We start from the raw sequence: 26,538 nt of genomic DNA on the forward strand, positions 1-26,538 counted from the left end.
CTCAGTCTGAATTCCTTCATTTCTCCATAATACTCCAATTTCATTTTTCTTTTTCCTTAATACACAGCTCAGTTTAAATTGCAAGCAGGCTGAAGTTTCTGTATTTTTTTTTTCTGTCGGAATAGTTGCTACATACATCTGAGAATCTATAGTAGCTGAGTTTACTTATTTTTACATGCAGATTATAGGCTTCAAGTTACATTCTTAGTTATAGGTACCACACATAAACTAGCACTTTGTTCTGTTTGGCTACGTCTAGACTGGCATGATTTTCCGCAAATGCTTTTAACGGAAAAGTTTTCCGTTAAAAGCATTTGCGGAAAAGAGCGTCTAGATTGGCACGGACGCTTTTCTGCAAAAGCACTTTTTGTGGAAAAGCGTCCGTGTCAATCTAAATGCGCTTTTGCGCAAAAAAGCCCCGATCGCCATTTTCGCGATTGGGGCTTTTTTGCACAAAACAAATCTGAGCTGTCTACACTGGCCCTTTTGCGCAAAAGCTTTGCGCAAAATGACTTTTGCCCAAACGGGAGCACCATAGTATTTCCGCAAGAAGCACTGATTTCAGACAGTAAGAAGTCAGTGTTCTTGCGGAAATTCCAGTGGCAAGTGTAGACAGCTGGCAAGTTTTTCCGTAAAAGCAGCTGCTTTTGTGGAAAAACTTGCCAGTCTAGACACAGCCTTTATGTATTATGTAACTTCATACACCTTAAACTTGCATATCAGAGACTTATCATTACAAACCTATGACTCAAGCTTGCTTTCTCTTGGCTAAATGTGAAACCCCAAAAGGTTGTACTTGCCACATCATTTTTGAGGTGTTTCAGTATTACACATGTAACATGAGCTGAAGGTTTATGGCAGTATTCTTAGGGAATATGTATTTCTTGAGTTGCAGTATTGCATACTGTGCAAGCATTCAATAGAGTGAGACATACTTAGCTTTTGAATCATAAGTAATATGCCACTCCCCTGCTTACTTGTGAACTCGCATGTACAGAGCCTTCTTGCATCAGAAGAACACAATTCTGTGTTTTAAAATGCTCTTGTGGCAATACAATGTCGTCTTTCCTACATTCACTTAAGTAGTTGGAGTGATACATTTGACAAGCAAGAAATTTCTCTTTCCTGTGTAGCAAACAACGCTGAGTTTTGGAATCAAGTCATGGTGAGTTAAAATAAAGAACAATTGGTGAATGAAAGGTTACTCTAGTGTGCTCTTTATCCAGTGGTATTCAAAATTTTAAGATTAAAGTATTGGTTGGTATTAAGATTACAGGCTTATATGTTATCCTAAAGCAGAAAACAGGATGTGTTGGCTATGTAGTTTACAAGACACTGTCAGTGATAACTACTCTTGTGTCATGAAAAAACTGAATGTAAATTCTTAAGATGTCAAGAAAGACTAAATAGATCTGTTGGGACTTCTAAAACAGAATGTGCTTTGGTCAAATAGATTTTTTTTTTTAAAGCTACACATCTGCTTTTTAAATATAAGTATGAGCTAGATTCCCCCAAACCTTTCTGGTTCTGTTATCTTTCATTTTAAGGAATTTTTATTATTGGCTTATTTCCAATCTGCAAGGAAAAGCTAATTTGGTTACAGATGGAGGAAAATCTTACTAAATGATTAAGAATAAGATTGCTTTTTCTGAAAACTGCTTCCACAGCATTCTACGTGTTTCGTATGTAGCTGGAGTTGCCATTTCCTCTTTTTTTTTGTCATGAAATACAATTGTTACCTCAGTCAATGAGAGAGATCAGTTTCAGCTACAGATGCAATGTTTCTTAAACAAAAAAAAATCTGATTTTCTTGTCTTTATATGCTAGAGGGATTGAAAAGTGTAGAAATAGTAACATGCACTTATGATATGAACAGAAGGGTAATGACATGCTCTGCCTACAGGATAAGGGCAAGTAAGCCTTCTCTTTTCTCTGATAGCTGATGGTAATTTGGGCATTTGTCTTCACTCACTTGAACAGATCAAAAGAGGTATCGACTAAAGGATCTCTTTTTCTTAGAGACAGTGATACCTACTGGTTAAAGTGAGAGTCCTGTAATCAGGAAATCTGGTTCCTTTCCTTCTTCTGCCATAGACTTGTTATATGAGCCTGGGCAAGCCCCATGGGACCAAATTCTGCCACATTCATTTAGTACCTTGTTCATGGAGTAAGATACCATAATAGCATCTATTAGCTTCCTTATCTGTAAACTTGGGGGTTGTGTAATTTTTATCCGCCCCTCAGGGCAGCTGTGATGCTTTTTCATCAGTGTTTGTAAAATGCTTTCAGACCCGGACATGATGTGGGGAGGGTTCCCCCAGACTTTTTCCAGGACTTTTTTTTTAAAATTTATATGCAGGGATTTGGTTGAAAGTATGTTCCCTCTGCTCCCCCATCAACTGTTATGAGTCACTTCTGTTAGATCCTTAGATAAATTCCAAAGTATTATTAGAGGTCACATTTACTTTGTAATGACATTCTACCCATTTCCTTCTGTATGTGGAGAGCATTACATTACTGTTGGAAGAAGAGGAATAAACCACACACAAGCACAAATTGAGTTGGGAAGCAGACCTGCCAAAGAAAATGATAAAGGGGGCAACTGCCCTGCAGCCCCGAGATTCAGAAGGGCCTGGGGTTTCCAGCTGCAGTCAGAGCAGAAGCAGTTGGAGCTTCTGGTCCTTCCATTGCCATTGGAGCCCCTGGTGGTGCACTCTGGACAGCACTGAGGGCTGGGAGGGGGTGTAGCATGGTCCAGGTGCTGCTGCAGGCTGACTGCCCCAGCCCCACCCCTTCCAGTGGAGGCTCCACCCCTTCCAGGAGCATGAAGTAGCTTGCCCCGGGGGCCCAGCAGTTCTCTCAGTCTCTGTCAGAAAGGAATTCATTGCTTTCATTTCTTTTCAAAATAATCTTGGGAGTTACCTTTTTTGCACTCCCAAAGCAGTAAGTACAGAGTCACATAAACCAAGTTAAATGTTCAGAACAAATGAATTTTACTGAGTTTAATTTTTCATTATAAGCTCTAGTAAGTCTATGAAATGAGAGATTTCATTCATTTTGTTCTTCATCAGTTGTTCATAAAATATTAACTCATGACAGCAGGGTCACAGGTGAAATCAATTACCTAGTGTGCACAGAGGCACTGATCCTGCAATGTGATTCTTGCAGCTGAGCTTCTGTGCCCATGCGCAGCAGAACTTAGTCAATGAGGCTCGGTTTGTGGACTTGAGTCTGCCTACTTGCACCAAAATGTCACCAAATTGTGTGACCTAAAACCACTTCAGTTATTTTAGTTCATGCTCTGTGTAGGCAAGGCCTCAGATGACTTGTTCTAAAAATTATAAAATTGTTTTATGTGGTTATTTTTAGTAAAACCTAATAGACAAATGCCCAGTTTTACTTTTTAAATCTTTGTAATTACTTTTATACCAGTACTATAAACAAACATCAAAGGACTATAAAGTTAAGTGTCCCATTGAGTATGCAAGCTCTTCTAGGAGCCTAGAGAGCCCGTGGGCCCAGAAGAGAGACAGATGAACTGTCTGCAGCCTAATTGGTTTGTACCTAAATTGAAAATAAGATTCTGGTACTTTTCTGGGGCAGACACAAGCTGTATCTTTGTGGGTCCATAGGCTGTTGGTTTATAGGACAGTGTGACTTTAAGGCATTCATCGTGCAGATTCCAAGGCTATAAGGACCATTTTAGTCATCTAGACTGCCTGCCTGTATAACATAGGCCATAGAACTTCCCCAAAATAATTCCAAAAGCCCATCTTTTAGAAAAATGTCTAACCTCAATTGAGAAACGGCCAGTCATGGGAATCTAGTGCAATCTTTGTCTGATTGTTCCAGCTGTTAATTATCCTCATTGTTAAAAATGTACACTGTATTTCTAGTATGAACTTCTGTGTCTTCAACTTCCAGCCATTGGATGACATTACATCTTTTTCTGCTAGATTGATAATGGGCTCTTCAAATATTTGTTCCCCATGTGTACTTCTGTATACTATAGTATACTTCTATGTGCATATACCTATAAACCTTCTCTTTTTTAAGCTAAATAAAAGAGTAGTCCTGTAGCACCTTAAAGTGGGATGGGGAACCTAAGGCCCCAGCTTACTTGGATCCAGTTCCTGAGGTTTGGGACTTCCGCCATTCCCCCCTCTTCCCCCTGAGGGCCATATTAGTGAGGGTTTGGTTGCTTCTCACTTGTGTGCAGTTCCCAACTGATTTTTTTGTGGATCAACGGCTTCCAACCCACATATATATGAGAGACTCTCATCTGAGGAAGTGAGTTTTGACCACAAAAGCTCATGATATATATACAATTTGTTAGTCTCTGAGGCTATGTCTACATAGCAGTGTTATTTCAGAATAAGCTATTCCAGAAGAGATTTTTTCAGACTAGCTTATTTTGAAATAGCACATCTACACACAAAATGCATCTTGAAATAGCACTTCGCTATCTTGAATTAGTGTGCCCACACTGATTGGACACTGAATTGCATTTAAGGTCACCCAGAACCAATTCAGACAAGGCATCAGGTTAGTAGTTGCTTTGCATGGCTGCTGCTTGAGGCTATCTGAGGCTCGTGCTTAAATGGACTCCCCTGGACAGCCGTTTCTCAGGTTTCCCTGCTTGCTTGCCTATCTTTCTGAGGGACAGCAAAACATTTTTTCTTCTTGCTTTGGTTGCCCTGGTTCAGGACACCACAGCACTCTCCACTATGGAGCCGGAGCTGTCTCCAGAAAGTCTTCAGGCTGAAAGTCATGCAGCAGTTTCTGCAGGTTACCTCCCAGGCTCTGCAGGAACTTAACCCCCAGCCCTTGTGGCAGATCCTCCTTGGATATGTGGGGGAGCAGCTCTAGCAGTTGGAGGCCGCCCACCCTAGCCTAGATGCTGGGCCCCGTTGCATCTGGACACCAGTGCAGACAGGTGGGACCACATAGTTCTGGAGCGCTGGGGAGACCAACAATGGCTTCAGAACTTTAGAATGGAAACCTTCCTCAAGCTCTGTGAGCAGCTCACCTCTGCCCTGAGGTGACAGAACACACACACATGAGGCCTGCTATCCCTCTTCAGAAGTGTCGCCATCTCCCTCTGGAAGCTCTCTACACTGGATAATTACCGCTCCTTGGGGAACCCATTTGGCGTGGGGAGATCGACCATCGGGGCCCTGGTCATGCAGGTATGGCATTCTCAGGCTGTAGTCCCAGGACGGGGGTTAAGGATGAAATGGGCTTCCCTAGGGATAGGGAGAATGGGGGAGGGAGTGGTGCAAGCCCCCTCCCCGGGAGGGTTTGTTCTGTCCTGCCCTCACAAGGCCCTGCCAGGGATGGGGGTGACTGCAAGGGGTTGCTTCTGGTGAGTGGGAGGGAGGGGGACTAGGAAGGGCGGGACTCACAGGCACACTGGCACCCCTGTGATTCTCGGTTTGTTTGTCTCCTTCTGCAGGTGATCAGGGCCATTAATAGCATCCTGCTGCATAGAGTTATCCGCCTGGCAGATGTGGACACCACCATCACCGGATTTGGTGCCTTGGGCTTCCCTAATTGCAGAGGGGTTATCAACAAGACCCACATCCCTATCCACCCTCCTGAACCTCAGGGAGCACAACGTCCCACATGTGGTGGCTCTGTGTTGTGTTCTGCACAGCCTGTGCAAACAAAGGGGGAAAGCCTTCCTTCCAGGGTGAGGGGTAGAAGCTGACCACTTATGTAGGGCCTACGAGGAGCTGCGAATGGCTGCCATCCAGCAGGCCCATCGGGTCTCTTGCACGTCCGGGAGGCCCTGAGGGAAAGTTTCTCCCCGGAGGACCAGTGACACTCTCCCCTGGTCTGCCTCACTGGGGGCTTCTGCTTCACCCCTCACTGCTGTCCCTCCACTTACCCCTCCCTTTTCCCTGTTCCCCGCTTTCCTGATGAAAAAATAAAGACACTTTTTTTTGTTGAAAAACTAAACACTCTGTATATTACATAACTGTGGGGTCAAAGAAACTGGGGAAAGATTGGGAAAGAACCTGGAAGAGGGGAGGAGAGAGGGTGGAAGAAGGGGGGTGTTGAAAACCTTGGAGGAAGGAGCTGAAAGTGGGGGGAGGCTCAGGGCTGGGGCTGAGAGTGGCGCCTGGCTCTGTGGATCCCACCACCATGGGTGCAGGGGCCTCAGCGTCCATGGGGGGTGTGGAGGGAGAAGCAGGAGGGGGGAGAGAGAGGGAAGAGGAGCGACAGCAGGAGATGTAGCACAGGGAGGAGGCATCATGCTCTGCACAAGGGAGTGCACATCAGCTCACAGGGAACGGCCCTGTGCAAGCAGCTCCCACCAGCTCTCACGACATAGCTGCAGGTTCTCACACATCCAGCCCTGGATGGTGTGGTGCAAGTCCCAGAGTGCCGCTAGGTGCTGCCTCTGGTATTCGTCCATGGGATGGATGCGCCTGCGGAAGCCTTGGGTCCGGGACGCTGTCCTGGGTGTCGTTGACTACCCTCCTGTCGCAGCTGGTCCGGCTGTGGAGAACAAAGAGAGATGGTTAGTCATCCCAGGGGACATAGTGCCTGAAGCCCAGCCCCCTTCTGCAAGCCAAGAGCGACAGTTCTCATCTGTCGCAGGCCATGTGCACTCTGGCCAGTGAGCCCAGATGTCCCAGAGACTGTGGGCATGCCCGTGTGCCACGAGCAGAACTGCTGAGCACGTGTGTGTGTCGATGTCCCCAGCCTCCTCCTTGAGGTGGCTTGTGGAGGGAGGGTGTCCCACCCTGGGGTCAGGAGCATGGCAGGCCTCTCCAGACACCCTGTACCCAATATCCCATAATATATATGGGCATGTGCTTATGTAAAGCTGATGGACCCTGGTTATTAGCAGGAGGGACTGAACCTGCGACCATAGCGGCTAATGCCATGTGCCTCTACTGCATGAGCTAAAAACAAATTCACTCTCAGTTAAGGCTGTAAAACACACTTCACTCTCCCTTATCAGTGGTCTCAGTGTCTCTAGGTTACATATATTTTTCCTCTATAGGAACTGTTGTTATAAGTAAAATCTTGCTTATTTTCAGTTACTTGTGAAACAATGGCATTTGTTTGGGCTTATCCATGCTTCACACACTAATTCCTGGTGGTTGTTTGCAGTGTTAAATTTTACCTCATTCAGAAGGCATATTGTGAACATGGCATCTTCCTGGCACTACACTTCTTGCAGTGGAAACGGCCTTTGAGAGCAAGGCGGTGATTACTCAGCAAGTTATGCCTTGTAACATAGATGGTGTCTGCTGACATATAGAAACTGATGTTGTAATGTAACCTGCTCAAATAATGGGAGCTTAAAAGGGGAATGTTAAATTGAATTATTTCTATAAATATTGTGATTGTGGTATTTTGCCACAGCCCTGAGTATGGAGAGATGCATAAATGATTGAATACTGGAATATATAGACATTGAGGCTATGTCTAGACTGCAAGCCTCTTTCAAAAGATACTTTTGAAAAAGCCTCTTTCAAAAAACAGCATCTAGACTACAGCTGGTACTTTTGAAAAATCAAGCCACTTTTTCGAAAGAGAGCATCCAGGCAGTCTAGATGATCTCTTTCGAAAAAGCACAGTTTGCATTACATAGCACCTTTTTTCGAAAGAGCACTTTCAAAAAAAAAAGGCATTATTCCTTGTAAAACAAGGTTTTCCGTGGTCGAAAAAACAGCCACATTCTTTCGATTTACTTTTGAAAGAACGCGGCAGCAGTCTAGATGCAGGGGAAGTTTTTTCGAAAAAACCCTGCAGTCTAGACACACCCTGATATGAAAGTACTGAATCCAGTTGTGATAGACAGATTTTAAAAAGGATGATGGAAAATTGAAGGTGCATAGAAGAGCCACATAATAATTTTAAGGGTGGAAAAATCCTTACAACCAGGCTTTAATAGCTACTTAGCCTTAATGATCTCTTTAAGTCTGAAGATCTTTTTCTCAAACAAAAGATCATAAGATGATTTGATTAGTGTGTATAGACACCAGAGAGAAAATACCAGATATTAAAGGACTGTTTAGCAGAGAGCGATAACAAGAACCATTGCTGGCTGGATAAAACCAGACAAATTCAGATTTAGGCACAATTTTTTTTTAACACTGAGGGTAATTATTGGAAAAAACTATCAAAAATAAGGGTGGGTTATTCATCTCTTGATGTCATCAAATCAAGACTGGATATCTTTCAGCAAGATATGCTTTAGCCACACCCAAGTTACTGGGCCCTGTATAAAAGAAACTGGGTTAAATTCTTTTGCCCTGTATTATACAAGAATTCAGTCAAATGACTTCATGTTCCCTTCGGGCCTCAAACTCTGACTCTCTGAATTCCTTTCTGGGTAACCCTCTTGCATTTATTATTATTTTGAAAGGGTGTGCTTTACTTTGTGGCTGAATCCACCTTGCTGTGCTGGCCAGTGCAAGGAATAAATTAAAGGGAAGGCAAGAGGCCAGGAACTTTCTGCCCTTCATCTACTTACTTGTGAGGAGTCAGCAGCTATGCATAAATCGAACATGACCATAAGGGGATTTAAGGCCATGTTAAGGATAGGCACAATCCTAGCACTGCATTAGAAGAGCCCAAAATTATTAATTTTCAGTACTTGGTCATATTTTCATATACTGTCCAGTAATCCTAATGTTTTCTTTAGATTGACTTGTTTTGAATCTATTTGCTTGGAATTCTACAAGCGAGTCAAGAATTCCGCTTAGGCATTGGTTGATCTTTGCAAGTGAAAGCTGAGCCAGGTGTCTCTATACATGTTTGTGCAAAACTGCTAAAATATCTGCATGATAAAGCAGTTGTCACAGCGTGACTGCCTCTTTTAAAGTGAAAGAGATGCAGCCGTGTTAGTCTAGTCTAGCTGAAACAAAAGACAGAACTATGTAGCACTTTAAAGACTAACAAGATGGTTTAATAGGTGATGAGCTTTCATGGGCCAGACCCACTTCCTCAGATCAATATGTGGATTTTCTTACTGAGGGGGCATGGCTGGGGTAGGAGGGCGTGGGTAAGCTGATGTTTTAATGGACACCTGAGTCTTTTAGAAAAACAGAGTAATTGGAAGATTTTTGATGGAGGAGCTGGCATATAGGCTTGTGTGGAAAGGGTAATCCAGGGGCACCACTTTGGGAGCTTCATGCCCTATACTAGAGCAGAGGGAAAGACTCAAAGGTAGCCCAGAAAGGGACTCCAAACAAGAGTCCAAGTGGTGGGCTGAAGAGGGCAGAACAATCTTTTTTATGTTGGGACTTTTATAGATGGACTTTTGTTAACCCTGGAAGCAGTTACAATTATTGGTGTTTATTTGGCTGGAGTGCCAATATAGATCTCCAGCATGACTGTGTAGACTTTATTAAGGAGCCCTGAAAAAGAAAGAAGCGAGACAGGGCACTACAGAGCTACCCCAGGCACGCTGGAGGTCTTGGGAGGCAGCTACATTGTTACAGCAATCTTCAATGTTAGGCTACTAATCGAAAGATTGATTTTGCTGTTGTACAAGACATCGTTCAGTATGTAGAAATCGTCAATGATAAGTTGGGTGGCAAACTTTAATATTGAGGTTTTTACAATGAAAATGTAAGCCATATTGCCTGGAGAGGTTTTTTATTTTTTATTTGATTCAGAACAACCAAATCTTGCAGGAAAGTGTTTCTATCTTTCATTGAAATGCTAGAATACTTCTTTTTGTAATTACGAGTAGCCTCTAATTATGACTGTATGAAGCATTGATTGGTCTGGTATGTTGCTGTGTTCAGGCAATATCTGATAGCTTTCTGACTTCATTACCTGCTGTCTCTAGGGCTCAGAAAAATGCCCTTTAGTCTCTATTGTCTGCTCAAGTATTTCATTCACTGGAAAACAAGCTAGCAACACAATCACAATCTGCTAATGTAATTTCTTTAAGTTGAGAACTCTGCTTAGCCTGCCTGGCAGGATCAATGCAGTAACTTAAGTATATTGAAATAAGAGAGATCCCTGGTTGGTCTTTATCGGTCAAGCTCTTCAGTATCTGTGCTATCAGCCAAATCATAGCGGGTAGTTGGGCATGCTACTGTTGCTCATGATCTCTTCAGTGTAGTAAGGCCATTGGGATACGCTTCAAGAAAACACCCACGAAAACAGGCAAGTACACAAGCATGTGTTACCATCTACAGAGAGAGAGCAAACAATATAAAGTGGTCACATCTCCCTCCAGTTGAAGTGGTGAAGTGTAAAGATTTTCTGTAGAGATGAGATAAGCTCGCTGTCTGTTACAGAAGGGAGGTGGGTGAGATGGCAATCCCCAGCTCAGAGAAATGAAGATGCTAAATCTTGATAGGTGTTAAACACACACACAACACAACACACCACATACACACACACCATTACAAAACTCCTGGACCAAAACAATTTTCCTGTGGGAGGAAGAAAATTCTACAGTGTCCCAGAGGTTGAGGGGAGAATCAAGGTTTGTATTCACAGAGCCAGTGGAGAAGAAATAGCGAGCTACTTCCACCTTTGTCTTCGGACTTGATCTGGCAAAGTATTGAGCAATGTCTGCCAGTGCCAATTTTGCACAAATCCCTTTGCCTTCAGTTGGCACTGCATGGAGGGCACGCAGCACCTTGAAGGATTGAGACTTCCATGTGCAAATTTGAAAGCTTCTACTCAGCTCCAAGCAAAACCACCCACCCACTTCAAAACTGTTTTGACAATTGCTGACCAGCTGGAAAGCATAAGTGCATCCTCTTGGGTACGTTCCTCATCCTCTCTCTAGGGTGAATGGAAAAGGAAGAATTCCATATATTACAATTAGAAGAAAAAACTGTTCTCTAGTCATGCACACCAAATGTGAGGAATTAACAGATCCTGGTTTGCCCCTTTTGTTCTTTCTAGTTGACTGTGTGGTCACCCATCTAAGAATAATTCTACAAACATATATGATACATAAAATATTAAAAAACCCTCAGGGTATTGCTGAGAGATAGTGCTGCCTCAGAGATGTCTCCTCATAACAATCATAGTCACTAAAATACTTAGTGAGCAAAATTGCTCTGTAGGCCTGATGTGATCTGATGGCATTAGCATCCTGCTTCCAAGCCCATATATGAGCTGAGAGCAGACTCACAGAGAGAAGATGTGAGAAGGGAATTTGCTCTTGGAAACAGTCTTTGCTTATAAGGCAGTGTGCCAGGCAACACCACACACAGGGGAAAGGCACTCTGGCAAGATACCTAAGGGTATGTCTACACTACAAAGTTAGTTCGAACTAACGGACGTTAGTTCGAACTAACTTTAATAGGCGCTACACTAGCGCTCCGCTAGTTCGAATTTGAATCGAACTAGCGGAGCGCTTAGTTCGAACTAGGTAAACCTCATTTTACGAGGATTAAGCCTAGTTCGAACTAGCTAGTTCGAATTAAGGGGTGTGTAGCCCCTTAATTCGAACTAGTGGGAGGCTAGCCCTCCCCAGCTTTCCCTGGTGGCCACTCTGGCCAACACCAGGGAAACTCTATGCCCCCCTCCCGGCCCCGGACTCCTTAAAGGGGCACGGGCTGGCTACGTTGCCCATGCCAGGTGCAAGCCTGCCAGCACCCAGCCAGCAGACCCTGCACCTGGCACGGCACAGAGCCACCCACCCGATATCCCCCAGCCCATCCCCTCTTCCCGGGACCAGGCTGGCGGCTCCCGGGAGCTTGCCCTGGACCGCAAGAGGCAGGCACCTTCCTGGGCTAGTGCGGACATCGTGGACCTCATCCACGATCTCCGCACTAGGCACAGGAAAGTGGCCGTCTAGGGCAGGAGAGCTGCCAGCCTGGCCACCCAAGAGCAGGTGTGCATGAAAATCAAGGAGGTCCACTGAGACCCCCGACCCTGAGCCCTGAGCTTACAATGGCCGTCCTGGGTCAGACCAAAGGTCCATCTAGCCCAGTAGCCTGTCTGCCGACAGCGGCCAACCCTAGGGACCCTGGAGGGGATGGACCGAAGACAGTGACCAAGCCATTTGTCTCGTGCCATCCCTCTCCAGCCTTCCACAAACTTTGGGCAGGGACACCACTCCTACCCCCTGGCTAAGACTACTCCATGGACCCAACCTCCATGACTTGATCTCACTTCCCTTTAAACTCTGTTCTAGTTGTAGCCTTCACAGCCTCCTGCAGCAAGGAGTTCCACAGGTTAACTATTTGCTTTGTCAACAACAACTTTCTCTTACTAGTTTGAAGCCTGCTACCCATTCCTTTCCTTTGGTGTCCTCTAGTTCTTCTTTATGGGAACTCAGGAAGAACTTTTCTGAATGCACCCTCTCCACCCAACCCCTGCTTTTAGAGACCTCTATCCTGTCCCCCCTCCGTCTCCTCTTTTCTAAGCTGAACAGTCCCAGTCTCTGTAGCCTTTCTTCATCTGGGACCTGTTCCCAACCCCTGATCATGTTAGTTGCCCTCCCCTCTCCCAGCCTTTCTCTTCCCCTCTCCCACCTCCTTTTCCCAGTCTCCCCCAGTTTTGTTCAATAAAGATAGAGTCAATGTTGGAAGAAACGTTATCTTTATTTTGTACATCAATAAGAAGGGGGGCTAGGGAGGGGTAAGTGGAAGGAGGTGAGGGAGAACTGGGGTACGAGCCCCCGATGGGGAGGACTGGGCTGGCTCTGCGGGCTTCTGGGGGTGGAAGCTCTCCTGCAGCCCCCCGATTGCCCCCTCTCCCCAGATGGCAGCCTGCGGCAAGTGCAGCCGAGCTGATGGCCGAGTGGTGTGATGTGCCCAGTGTGGGTACTCCGGGCACTTCAAGCCAGAACTTCTTTGCAAGCGGGGCACCCCTTAGAACTGTGTGTCCGGGGTGGGGGTCGGGACCCTTTAAGCGCAGCCCGCGGCTAGCCTGAGACAGCATCTCCATGCTCTAAGTCCTCCTCGTATGCCCTGCCGGCACTGCTTCTGGCCATCCTTAAGCCCTGTTCAGAGTCCACTCAATGTGGACTTGCTAGTTCGAATTAGCAAATCGCTAATTCGAACTAGTTTTTAGTTCTAGACGCGTTAGTTCGAATTAGCTTAGTTCGAATTAACTAATTCGAACTAACTTAGTTCGAACTAACTTTGTAGTGTAGACGTACCCTAAGAAGGTATCAAAAGCTTCAGAGGGGTAGCCGAGTTAGTCTGTAACAGGAAAAACTTTAAAAACAGCAAAATGTCTAGTATCACCTTAAAGACTAACAAAACATGTAGATGGTATCATGAGCTTTTGTGGGCGTAACCCACTTCTTCAGATGACTGGCATTTTTTTAAGAAGGTATCAATAGGGACTGTGGCTATATCTTTAAAACAAAATAAAGGAAATAACAGAAAAGTCTTAACAGTCCAAACAATTTGTTCCCCAATCGAAACTTCAAGACTTAATTTCAACCCAATTAGCCAGCCAGTTACCCTCTCAACTGGGTTTTCTCCTGATATTGCATCTGCCCACCAACATAGAGATACTGTGACAATCTGCTCAGACTCAAGTTTTCACAATAACCCAGCAAATTAGTGGTGCTGAGGCGGTAGCCATCACTGATAGCAACCCAGTGTGCTCAAACTGCTGAGCTTCTGACTTCACAGCATCCTGTGTCTGGACATCAGCCAAACATGCTGAGCCTGTAAAGGAATTTCACAAAGTCTACACATTTTGCTTCAACACAACAAGTTACAGGCTCCTGCGCAGGTTTTTCCTCTACCTGGCTAGGCTCCCAGCACAACAGAGATACAAAAGCCTGTGCCTTGACTTCAGGCCCAGTAAACTAGAGCTGCTGAGCCAGAGACTTCTTTAAATCTGCCCCTGGAAATTAGGCCAGCAAACCAGCAGTTTTGAATCATAGAACTCCCAAGGCCTTTGCCATGACATCAGATAAGCACATTGGGGGCACTGAAATGGAAATTTTGATCAACACACTGAAGGAGCTAGTTCTAAACTAATAATCTCACACAGGCCTGTGACTAGATATCTGCTCATCGAGGTAGAGGTGTTCGGCAAGGCATAAAGGAGAATTGAGGGATGAGTCTGGCCCTCCACTGATAAATGCAAAAGGAAAGTTTGCACTCCTTCCTCTTTCTGGGCTTTGAGGAGCAATCTCTCCTGCCTTTTCACTGGTTGGTAAAATGGAGGCTCAACAGGTTAGAAACCCTGAAATAGGAGTGGAAGGAACTCCTAGTGTCTGGCTGGGGAGTGTATAGAACAGTCTTCCTATCAGCAGAATTATCTTAGTCTACAGAAGAGAAGAGTGAGGTGAGTTTTGATAGCAGCCTTCAACTACATGAAAGGAGGGTCCCCAAGAAGATGGAGAGGGGCTGTTCTCAGTGGTGACAGATGATAGAACAAGGAGCAGTGGTCTCAAGTTGCAGGTGGTGGAGGTCTAGATTGGATATTAGGGAAAACTATTTCACTAGGAGGGTGGTGAAGTACTGAAATGGGTTACCTAAGGAGGTGGTGGAATCTCCATCCCTAGAGGTTTTTCCGTCCTGGCTTGACAAAGCCCTGGCAGGGACGATTTAGTTGGGATTGGTCCTGCCTTTAGCAGGGGTTTGGACTCAATGACCTCCTGAGGTCTCTTCCAACCCTATGATTCTAAGCTAGGGGTGCCTCATCTAGCTCCAGTCTCCTACATCAGTACGGGTACGTCTCGACTACAGGCTTTTGTCGACAGAAGTTTTGTCGACAGATACTGTCGACAAAGCTTCTGTTGACAAAGAGCATCTAGACTACATCCAGTTCTGTCGACAAAGCAAGCCGCTTGGTCAACATGACAGTGTAGTCGCAAAGGACATTGTAGATGCAATAATGCCTTCTGTCGACAGAATTCTCTTCATAGAATGAGGTTTTTAGCCATCGACAAAACTGCTGAATTCTGTCGATGTTCTGTCAACAGAACTCAGCGGCAGTGTAAACGCAGGTATAGTTTTGTCAACAAAAGTCCACTGTAGCCAAGACACACCCTATCTGTTGTTCCCCTCTTTGAAACTACTGGCTTTCACATATTCGATAAGACTCCAAGGAGCAAAGAATGGCCCACCTCTTATCCTGGAGCTCCATTGTGAGGTGTGTTTGTGAGGCAAACACTTGGAAGCACAAAGAATGTTCCACACTCTTGAGCTATGGAGTGACAGTCATCAGTTACTGTTCCTGAGCAATGACCTTAGAAGACTTATGGTGAAGGATTTGCAGGTTTGGGACTTTACACCACACATTAATACATTATGCATATGGATTTTGAGCACTGGCTGTAGTTTTAGCATCTTCCCAAACAATTTTTTAAGTTGCACTTCATAGTACAAATTATCTCATTCCTTCCATGATATTACTCCCTTAATGGGAAGATTTTTCTGAGAATAGAAAACAATGTGGTGTGTACCACTTTGTACTGTCACAGCATGAACTACTTTCATTCATTCTTTTTACTAAATTGGCTATGTAGAACCCCTCTGAAAGATGAAAGGTCTGAATCAGCATTAAGAATCTTTCTTTCAAACCTCAGGTTCAGCCAGGGAAAATATTTCCAGCACAGGAATTAAGGAACCAGCTGTAGGAGGTAGCCTCTGAAGACCCTCTCAAAGTCCTAGTGCAGGAGTGTTCTAGGGATTGGCCCAGAGGCAGGAGAGAGTGAAAAACACACTTCAGATGTTTTGGGGAACAGTGTCTCATGTGAGACTAGAAGAAACTTTGTAAGTTAATTATTTTTGTGAAGCTATGGGTGGAGGAAACCTGACAAGATGGGGATGGAAGTAGACACCTAACGCTCTTCATTATGAGGGAGATAGGTGAAGATACTTACCTTATCAGCTCATTCACTAGAGGTAGGAAGAGAAGCAGGTGTTATACAAATATGCAAAGCCTTCTACTAAAGATCTGGTTGTCTTTTGGGCCCTCAAAGGAATGTCTTTGCCTCTGGAGCATCTGCTCTCATTTAAAATCACAGCTAAAAAACAAAGCTTTTTTTCTTTGACTTGTGCCTCCTGACTTCTGCTGTTCTTTGTTGCTACACTTTTTCAGTTTTCTCACAATTGTTTTCACTTAGTATGTCAAAGGCATGATTCCAGACCATTGTGCTGCTGAATTTCAGAGAGCTACAAAGATCTACAGAAACTATGATAGTAAATAATAATAATAAAAAAAAATCTTTCATCTTTCCATTCAAGTCAAAATAAAAATCTGGGTCTGTTTTCTTTAGCTGAATAAAAAGGTGCAGGCCTCCTAGGGGAGAGAGGGAATCATCCTTGGGTTAAGAACCTGAAAGATTCAGACTAAAAAAAGGGATTGAGGCTTTTCTGGTGGACTTTTTATTTTAATTTTGCCAGTACTGTAAACTAACAAAAATAGAAGCATATAATGCAACTGCTGTCACTCTTTTTGTTGTAGGATGGATCATCATTCTGTAATTCCTGGATGGAATGAATAACACACACTCCTGGGTACATAAAAGGATAATTCCAATCTTTCTTCTCCTCTCTACTTAGGTTTTTATTTCTTCCAGAATTAAAACCAAGAGTGGGGAAAATAGAGTGGCCACTTGTGTTCTAATGTTGATATCCAGTTTGATTAAATTTTTCTCCCTTCTGGGGACGTTGCAGTTCCTTAATATGCAGATTTATTCTCTGAGATGTCTGCTCTTACTTCCAACAAGGAGGCCAAGTCCTACAAACACTGGGGGAGAGGGGCATATCTACACAAGCACTTTCCACTTGGCAAGCTAGGATGTAAATCTACAGCACTCCAGTAAATTGAACACTAACTGTGTGGCCCAGCTGTAATGTCCCTCAGGCACAATGTGATGTAAGGCTGCCTATGGAGGGGCATGTGTGTATATACACAAACTGTTTTCTTCCATTTATAAATTAAAATTGATTGTGCAACCAAGTATACTAAATCCAAAACACCTGCAAGTTAAACCCAGCAGTTTTAGGTTGGTAGACAATCTTTAGTGTTAAGTTGCTGTCATGTTGAATAACAATTCTACCTCTAGTTGGTGCAGTTGCTCTTCAAAAGCCACCACTTATTGTGAGCTAGTCAAATTGCATATACAACAGGTGTGGTTTGCCTAAATCTGTTCTATGAACTTAGAGGGAAAATGTTGCCCCGCCCAAGTAAGCAAGAACTAGCTGCTCTCTTGCACATACATACAGGTCTAGTCCTGCAGAGAGAGACATACTGAAATGATGCATTGAGCAAGTGGAATTTCAATAACTGATTTAATTAAAAATCTTAATAACTGGGCTGTCAGGTTCATGACAGATGCACAGGAATTTCTGCTATACTTTGTATTGTCAGCGAATGCCGATCAACAGGTTTTCCTTGGTCTTTTTAAATTTTTGATTAAAATAGTTGTGTTCAAACCAGTCAAAACAGCAGGCTATGTTGTCATCCTCAGGTTTATTGGATTTACTCTTTACAAGCCTGAGATTTTTTTCCTATTGTGTGTTATCAGTAGCAATGAACACTGCTAAATGACTATTATTAATAACAAATGAAGCAGAAGATTTGGCTTTTAAAATGTGGAAGTCTAAGTGCAGCAAAAAACAGATGCATCTTTCTTGTGGAATTATACAATTTTATATCTGGGAACATTTCTTCCCTAGACATGGATACAGCAAGTAGAGTCTGAAATGGGGTTAAATCTTCACATTGTTGCACAAACTTTTAGCCACGTGGTGCCTATTAAATTGGTGAGAGTTAGAACTGCCAACATTTGAAAAATTATCCTTAAAAGGTTGGATCTAATTTGGTTTTAACATATGATTGCATATGTTGTACAGAACAAGATACATTTTTCTTCTAGTTAATGGAGTAGCATTATTAAAAGAAGAAATAAAAAATATTTTATAAATGCTTTTGTCTCAAATTTGAAATTATTTTCTAAACATTTAAGCTACTTGATATTCATTTTTCAGACTACAAGTGAGTGCCCAGGATGTAAATTACATTTTAGAATGGAACCTCTTTCTCCTTTTAGGTCTTGAAAGCACATAATTTATGTCATATGGTGAGATCTCTGAAGGAACAAATGGGCAATTGATTCTCAGGATCATCTTTCATTTGGTCAAATGATAAAATGAAAGTCATTTGAAAAATGGATTTTTACAGCAAACAGGGTAAAAGAAATTGCTCAAAGCAAAATAGCTTCTTTTAGTGCCTCATCTTATTTTTCCAGCAGAGTGATCATAGCTGGCCTGCATGTATTTGAATTTTCCCCTGTTTGAGTTGAAATCAACCTTAGAAACAAATGGAGGAGGGACTTGCAATTTCTAATATACTTTTTTAAAAAAAAGATAGAACTTTACTCATTGTTAGTGATGTTCCTTTAATTCAGACACACTTAACCATTTCTCATCCCAGAACTTTTTTCTTCAGATCTTTTATAATACATCTGTAAGATGCATACACAATACTCCTACAGAAGTTGTAGACATCTATCTTGTAAACACCTTCAGTCAAGGAACTGTTTTGCTGTGTAGTTAGTGTCACTTAGTGGGCTGTATTGACAGAATAGAGACCTCTGGTGGAGTTCGGGAGTACCTAGTGCCACTGAAGGCACTCTTCTCATGGACTAGCCAAGATCCTTTGGCCCATGGCTATGGCTGGAGAAATTGGCTCTGTTGTCTCCTATAAGGTCCTATGTTTCCTATTATGCATGATTGATAGAAACAGAGAGCAAAACAGCTGTACTTGTACACTGAGCTATGCATGCTAATTTCAAAAAATACTGGCAATACAAACCTCCTCCCCCGCCCCCCCACCCACTCCCAATGTATTAACTTTCTACAAATTTCCTTTGGCATAATCTGTTATTGTTTATTTGTGAATTTCAGTCATTTTTTAAACATTTTTTATATATTTTATTTATATATATAAACTGAAACACTGTTTTCTCTGGCAAAACTCTCAATCACCATGCCTAAGATGATTTCTTTGTTTTTTATTTCAAGCCCAATGAAAAGCTTCATTTGTCTTGTTGTTGATGTTTTTGTGTATAATTGTACCTTTATTAACAATTTAGCCTACCCCTTTATTTACACCAAGACCACAAGGTAGCAAGAAGAAAATATACCAAAATTAGTTTGTGTACCAGTGGTACACAAGCAGCTATTCAAAGTGCCCTTAACCTTAACCTCTGTTTCCCCTCTGTAAAATGGGGATAAGTGTTCAGCATTTGTAAAGTGCTTTGAGATCTATACATGAGAAGTGTTGTGTCCCTTCATGACATTGTTGGCCCAGAACATTCTGTCCAATAATAGAACTTTCAGGAGAAAGTTTCTGGGATTGTGCCTTTGTAGAGTGTTACCCCAAAAATATTCTCACTGGAGACCACCCAGGGTTACACTAGTATGGGTTTATTTCCACTAGGTAAAACTAAAGAGGAGAAAGCAGCCACCAAAGGTCTAAGCTAAAGAAGATAGAACTCTCTCTCTCACACACATACAGACAAACAAGCAAGCACACACCCCTCCATTCATTCACTCATTCACAACCATTCATTCCTGCCCTCAGGCAATCACACACTTACACAGACATATAGGTTGCAGAAGGAGACAAGGCATGTGGATCCTGGAGGGTCTGGTCTGTCTGCTCATCATGGCTGGGGAAGCTGGTCAGGAGAGACACTGGAGAGGAGCTTCTCAGGAGCAGGGGAAGGAAAAAGAGAGTCTCACATGTGGTCCTTCTCTTTATATAGTGTCTGAATGGCTCCTGTGACTCATTCACCTTGTCATCAGGGAGCATGCCCAGACTTCCCTTTATCCAGCAGAGAGCATGCCCAGACTGTGATGACTCATTGCCATGTGGTCCATTGTTCCAAGCCTTCTTCAAACACACACACACTCTCTCCATTAACTCAGGGGAGAATGCAGCTTAAGGAAAGTTACAAGCAAGGTGGCTGCATGTTGCAAAGATTACAAAGTTGCAGTTTACAGTAAATTTGAGAGTTACACAGATTACAAAGATTGACAAGGATCACAATAAGTTGCAGTTTAAAACCTTAGACCTTACAGTTTGGTGTAGCTTTAGAAAATCCATGTATATAAATCTAGTGAGCTCAGGTGGAGGCTTTTTTATGCAACATAGAGATCCCCCTTTCTATTCCTGTCAAAAGGCTGCAAGGCTCACCAATGTACCTGATGGACCTCCAGGGTCATCTGCGCCTTCATGGCTGCTCTTTCCCTCTGCAGTTCCGTTTCCTGGCTCCAAGGCAAAACAGAGCAATGTGGAGTTGTGCTAAAGGAGCTCCCTCAAGTCATGCCTACACCCACTATGGAGACACTCTGAAGACAGAATAAATGCATCCTCAGATTATATTATCATAGGTGGCGAGTTCTATGGGTCTGTATTGCCTGTACTCCATCAGTATTCAGGAATGTGGGCCCAGCCCCACCAATGTTTGGGCTTTATATATTCAGCTCCATAGGGTAGACCGAGGCAACTGCCCCTTGTCCCGCTCTTTGTGGGGATATGGGGTCCAGAGCAGCCTGGAGATTAGCATGGGGCCTGGCACCAGCAGTAGTGAGTGATCTGGCCCCAGGCTACCCCACTTCATTCCACTCCTACCCTCACCTTACTTCTGTCTGATTTATTTCTCCTCCCTAGAAGACACTGGGGGTATGTCTACACTACCCCGCTAGTTCGAACTAGCGGGGTAATGTAGGCATACCGCACTTGCTAATGAAGCCCGGGATTTGAATTTCCCGGGCTTCATTAGCATAAGCGGGGAGCCGCCATTTTTAAATCCCCGCTGCTTCGAACCCCGTGTAGCGCGGCTACACGGGGCTCGAACTAGGTAGTTCGGACTAGGGTGCCTATTCCGAACTACCGTTACTCCTCGTGAAACGAGGTGTACCGGTAGTTCGGAATAGGCACCCTAGTCCGAACTACCTAGTTCGAGCCCCGTGTAGCCGCGCTACACGGGGTTCGAAGCAGCGGGGATTTAAAAATGGCGGCTCCCCGCTTATGCTAATGAAGCCCGGGAAATTCAAATCCCGGGCTTCATTAGCAAGTGCGGTATGCCTACATTACCCCGCTAGTTCGAACTAGCGGGGTAGTGTAGACATACCCTAGGAGTCACTGGGGTGAGCTGGGGCCAGGCTACTTGCTACTGCAGGCACCAGGCTGCCCAAAGCATGGGGACGGAGTGGTTGCCCTGGTCCATCCCATGGAGAAAACAACTGTACTTGGGCTTGTTCTTGGCACCACGAACAACTATACAAACCTGGTGCCCATGTATATTATTTTCTGAGGATTGTCCAGAGGGCTGAAGAAGAGGACAATGCACATTTTCTTCCGGGCTACCTCATTTCTCTCCCTCCCCCCTCCCCCAATCTCAAGAAGAGGAGTTCAAAGGGCAAATGGAATTAAGGATGGTGCTACAAATAGTCTGTGATTTCCCACTTTTCCCAGTCTGCACATGTAGGAGACATCTGCACATTTGTCTCAGTGGGGGCTGCCTGCTATTGTCACTCTTTAGGCACTTATGGGAACGGGGGGGATAAACTCCTTTAAGTAAATAGCCTTTTCCTGCCAGCTGCACTGATAATATTAAATGCTACTGTTCATCCAAATACATGAATTGCAAGAACAGGCCGATTAAGAAAGCGCTCGCTGTTCAGCCAGGAACATATGTCATTGTAAATACTAGCCCATGATTTTGTCCTTAGTGACCTTTCACATACCAAGATTTTATTTTTCCCCAATAAAATTATTTTCCACCAAACATCACATGTTAAATTGATTAGGTACTATGTAATTATAAAAGTATGTATTTGCTTTGGATGATTTGTATAGTTAGACTATGCACCAACTCAACAATTTCCATCCTATAATTACAGGTCCACCCCATCCCCCTCCACCTACCTCTGGCTGGATGTTTTATAATGTAATGAGTAAACTGCAGATCTGCACAACCACTAATTTCAGCCCACTCATCTAAGGGGACAAGCAAAACCTTGCCATTTTCCGGCAATTACAATCAGTGAAGAATACCAATGGGAATGGTAGGCAGAAAAAGCGACAGTCAAGAAATTACATCAGTAGAGCATTTCTACTACTTTCCCCTTCTTCTCAGTCAAAATTGGCCTGTGACTATTTCTGTTCAAACTGCTTAAATGGTAATCCCAGATACAATTGCCCCCTTCAGAGAATAATCCCAGAGAAGTCAGTGGAGTTACACTGGGCCTGCCTCCAACTAAAAAGATAAAGAGGGCTGTGCAAGGAATGACAGTATCCCAAGACCCATAATGAAAATGTATGTAGAAAGCTCTGCTGGATGTTATTGCTTGAAGCGTAAACCAAAAAACCTGAGCAATGGCATATGTATAATATATACCAGAGAGCAACATACAAACTAACTAAGGCTCTGTCTACATTGGTAATTGAATGACAAAACTTTTGCCATTCACAGGCACTTAATTTCCCTGTTCTTCCAACAACAAAAGGTTTGCAGCAGCAAGTATCAGTGTAAACAGTGCTTTGTAGGCAGAAATGTTTTCCTGCTGACAAAGCAGAAGCAACTCAGAGGCTTTGTCTACACTGCAGGGTTTTTGCGCAAAAAGCTTTTTGCGCAAAAGCGTGTCCACGCCTCAAAAGCACAAAGGCGATGTGCTTTTGCACAAGAGAGTGTCCACATAGCATGGACACTCCTGTGCTTTTTCTCATAGGCTCTTTTTGCGCAAGAAACCCCTGTTGAGTGTCCACACACACCTTTTTGCACAAGAACTCTTGCAAAACTTATTCCTCGTAGAAAGAGGTATACCTACACCTCAAAAAGCCCTTTGTTCTGCCATTTTACTGTAAATTTTCTTGCACAAAAACGCGCTTGAGGTGTGGACATTCTACACAAAAACTCTATAGTGTAGACATAGCCATAGGGGGTAAAAAAATTCTGTTGGCAAAAATGCCAACAATGAGTATTACACTGCCTGGGTTTAGCCTGAGATTGGCAATGGACACAGCAACATGCTCTGCATATCTGTTTAAATTTAGAAATAGGGAAATACTCCTGTGGCTTAATGGATAATGCTTCACATGTCAGGTGTCTGTGTGGAGCTATGTGGGACAGAGTTCTCTTGTGAGTCCTATACCTTTACTCCCCAAGTCAAAGTCTGGAAGCATTACAAAAAATACACGGACCTCTTGTGGGGAAGAGAATACCTTGGATGGGTCTATAGTCTTGGTTCTCTTGAGAGTTCCAGCCATTCCAATCCGAAAAAGATGAGGGTTAAATCCAGGGCAAGGAGAAGCCTTCTCAGAATTCTGTGATGATAGTGCGAAATGAAGAAATCTCCATTGTAGTGTCTGGCATTGAAAAATACAGATCAAAACCAATGTCAAACTTCTTAGCCTAAGGTGCCTCCTGTTGTTTTTCAGCGAATTATTCAACATTCCCTCTCTATTTACAGTTGGAACTATTCCAATAAGTGTCTGACTAGCTCAGATACCCAGCTTTTATGACTGACCACTTATGACCATAATCGTGTGTGCCTGTCGTTTTACAGTGATACATAGAGCTTGATTGCTACCTCATGTATTATTCCTATTAATTTTGCATAGCTAAGCCCCCAGCAATAATGTAAGAAGAAATGTCCAACAGAGTTCTCCTAGGAGTTCACTTGTGGGGCTTGTGAAAAGAACATGTTTAACAGAGCTCAGGTTTCAGGTGAATGCAGTATTAATGAAATTAGAGCCATAGTGGCATAAGGAATAACAGTGCATTTCCAATCTATGCACCCCACTAGTGTTTCAGAACTGTGCTTTAGGGTTTGAGATGGGGTGAATGCAAATGCATAAATAGTGTTTTCATGGAATAAATACTAATTTATAACTTGGTAGCATGGCAGAAAATTGCCTTCCTTTTGAGCTGTTTAGAACTTGGTTATTTTATTTCCTCCAACACTAATATTAATTAATCACTTAATCACTTGATGCCCTTCTTGTCTCTTTGGTAAATTGAGAGAAAATCAGATGGAATTCAGCTTCCCATTTCATCATTAAAGCTGCAGGAGGAATTCCTCTCAGTGGGTATGTCTACACTACAGCGCTAATTCGAACTAACTTAGTTCGAATTAACTAATTCGAACTAAGCTAATTCGAACTAACGCATCCATAGTAAAAAAACTAGTTCGAATTAGCGTTTTGCTAATTCGAACTAGCTTGTCCACACAGAGTGGACCCTGAACCGGGGTTAAGGATGGCCGGAAGCAGTGCCGGCAGGGCATCAGATGAGGACTTAGAGCATGGAGCTGCTGTCTCAGGCTAGCTGAGGGCTGTGCTTAAAGGGACCCGACCCCCACCCTGGACAGACAGTTCTCAGGGGTGCCCCGCTTGCAAAGCAGTCCTGGCTTGGATTGCCCGGAGTACCCACACTGGGCACATCATAGCACTCGGCCATCAAACCGGCTGCACTTGCCGCACGCTGCCATCTGGGGAGAGGGGGTAATTGGGGGGCTGCAGGAGAGGTTCCACCCCCAGAAGCCTGCAGAGCCAGCCCAGTCCTCCCCATCGGGGGTTCGTACCCCATTCCTCCCTCACCTCCTTCCACTTACCCCTCCCTAGCCCCCCTTCCTGATGTACAAAATAAAGGACACGTGGTCAAAAATAGAATCTCTCTTTATTGAACAAAACTGGGGGAGACTGGGAAAAGGAGGTAGGAGAGGGGAAGAGAGAGGGTGGGAGAGGGGAGGGCAACTAAAATGATCAGGGGTTTGGAACAGGTCCCATATGAAGAGAGGCTAAAGAGACTGGGACTTTTCAGCTTAGAAAAGAGGAGACTGAGGGGGGATAGGATAGAGGTCTATAAAAGCATGAGTGGGGTGGAGAGGGTGCATACAGAAAAGTTCTTCATTAGTTCCCATAATAGAAGGACTAGAGGACACCAAAGGAAAGGAATGGGTAGCAGGATTCAAACTAATAACAGAAAGTTGTTCTTCACAAAGCAAATAATCAACCTGTGGAACTCCTTGCTGCAGGAGGCTGTGAAGGCTACAACTAGAACAGAGTTTAAAGAGAAGAGAGATCAATTCATGGAGGTTGGGTCCATGGAGTAGTATTAGCCAGGGGGTAGGAGTGGTGTCCCTGCCCAAGGTTTGTGGAAGGCTGGAGAGGGATGGCACGAGACAAATGGCTTGGTCACTGTCTTTGGTCCATCCCCTCCAGGGTCCCTAGGGTTGGCCGCTGTTGGCAGACAGGCTACTGGGCTAGATGGACCTTTGGTCTGACCCAGGACGGCCATTCTAAGCTCAGGGCTCAGGGTCGGGGGTCTCAGTGGACCACCTTGATTTTCATGCAAACCTGCTCCTGAGTGGCCAGGCTGGCAGCTCTCCTGCCCTAGACAAGCTTTCCTGTGCCTAGTGTGGAGGTCGTGGACAAGGTCCATGATGTCTGCACTGGACCAGGCGGGTGCCCGCCTCTTGTAAACGTTTATGTTTTTCGGCCTGAAGAGCCAGTGTTCTAAGTTCTACTTCCAAGTTTTGTGTTTAGAATTTGTACAACAACTGTGTCACTGGAAACTACAGGCAGTCCCCGGGTTACGTACAAGATAGGGACTGTAGGTTTGTTCTTAAGTTGAATTTGTATGTAAGTCGGATCTGGCGTCCAGATTCAGCCGCTGTTGAAACTGACCAGCAGTGGCTGAATTGGACACGCCTGGGGCAGAGCACCCCAGCTGCTCTGCCCCAGGTATTCCCAAGTCAGCCGCTGCTGAAACTGACCAGCGGCTGACTACAGGAAGCCCAAGGCAGAGCTGCTCTGCCCCAGGCTTCCTGGAATCAGCCGCTGATCAGTTTCAACAACGGCTGAATCTGGACGCCTGGGACAGAGCAGCTGGGGCGCTGCCGGGTAGGTCCCCGCAGCGCCGCACCTCGGCGCTGTGGGACCAATCCGGCAGCCCCCCAGCTGCTCTACCCCAGGCGTCGGCGAGAAAAGCCTGGTCTGCTGGGGGGGGGGTGCACTAGCTGTGCCCCTCCCCAGCAGACCAGGGAAATGCGGAGCGGCTTTTCTCGCCGCGGAGGACGCGGGAGGCGGGACCGCGGCACGTCTCTGCGGTCCCGCCTCCTGTGTCCTCCGCGGCGAGAAAAGCCCAGTCTGCTGGGGGGCGGGTGCACTAGCTGCGTTTCCCTCCCCCTCCCCCCCCCCCCCAGCAGACCAGGGAGACGCGGAGCGGCTTTTCTCGCCGCGGAGGATGCGGGTGGCGGGACTGCCGAGACGCACCGCGGTCCCACTGCCCGCATCCTCCGCGGCGAGAAAAGCCGCTCCGCGTCTCCCTGGTCTGCTGGGGGGGGCACTAGCTCCGTATCTCCCTGGTCTTCTGGGGGGAAGTGCCCCTCCGCGCTGCCGGAGGCAGCAACAGTGGGGGAGGCACCCCGCACTAGCGGCGCCCTCTCCCCCCTGGTTCGTAACTAGGGGTCCGACTGAAGTCAGAGCGACATAACCCGGGGACTGCCTGTAGTGTAAAAAAATGAGATCCCAAGAATTCTTCTTAATTTTAGTTTTGTAACAACTAATGATTTATGACCACCACATAACATTTTTCCCTTTTATAGT

General features: G+C 44.6%; 1 protein-coding gene and 1 long non-coding RNA gene across 4 annotated transcripts in view; one reads left to right on the forward strand and one right to left on the reverse strand.

The window, feature by feature from the left end:
• SASH1 (SAM and SH3 domain containing 1) overlaps positions 1-26,538 on the forward strand; it is an 843,335-nt gene that overhangs the window by 570,386 nt on the left and 246,411 nt on the right. The window contains exon 1 of one of the 3 annotated variants that reach the window (XM_075924390.1): positions 1,017-1,165. The exons of the other annotated variants lie outside the window; for them this stretch is intronic. Within the exon in view, the coding sequence (XP_075780505.1) occupies positions 1,163-1,165 (3 nt within the window). The 5' untranslated portion in view covers positions 1,017-1,162. Of the gene's footprint in view, positions 1-1,016; positions 1,166-26,538 lie in introns of those variants that run through there. 3 annotated transcript variants of the gene reach the window in all.
• LOC142827913 (uncharacterized) overlaps positions 6,388-26,538 on the reverse strand; it is a 67,960-nt gene continuing 47,809 nt past the window's right edge. Inside the window, exons 2-3 of the long non-coding RNA XR_012902716.1 lie at positions 23,152-23,295; positions 6,388-6,504 (exon numbers count right to left, since the gene is read on the reverse strand). This is a non-coding gene — a long non-coding RNA (uncharacterized LOC142827913). The remainder of the gene's footprint in view (positions 6,505-23,151; positions 23,296-26,538) is intronic.

This window comes from Pelodiscus sinensis, chromosome 3 (assembly GCF_049634645.1).
Source record: "Pelodiscus sinensis isolate JC-2024 chromosome 3, ASM4963464v1, whole genome shotgun sequence".
Lineage (NCBI taxonomy): Eukaryota > Metazoa > Chordata > Testudines > Trionychidae > Pelodiscus > Pelodiscus sinensis.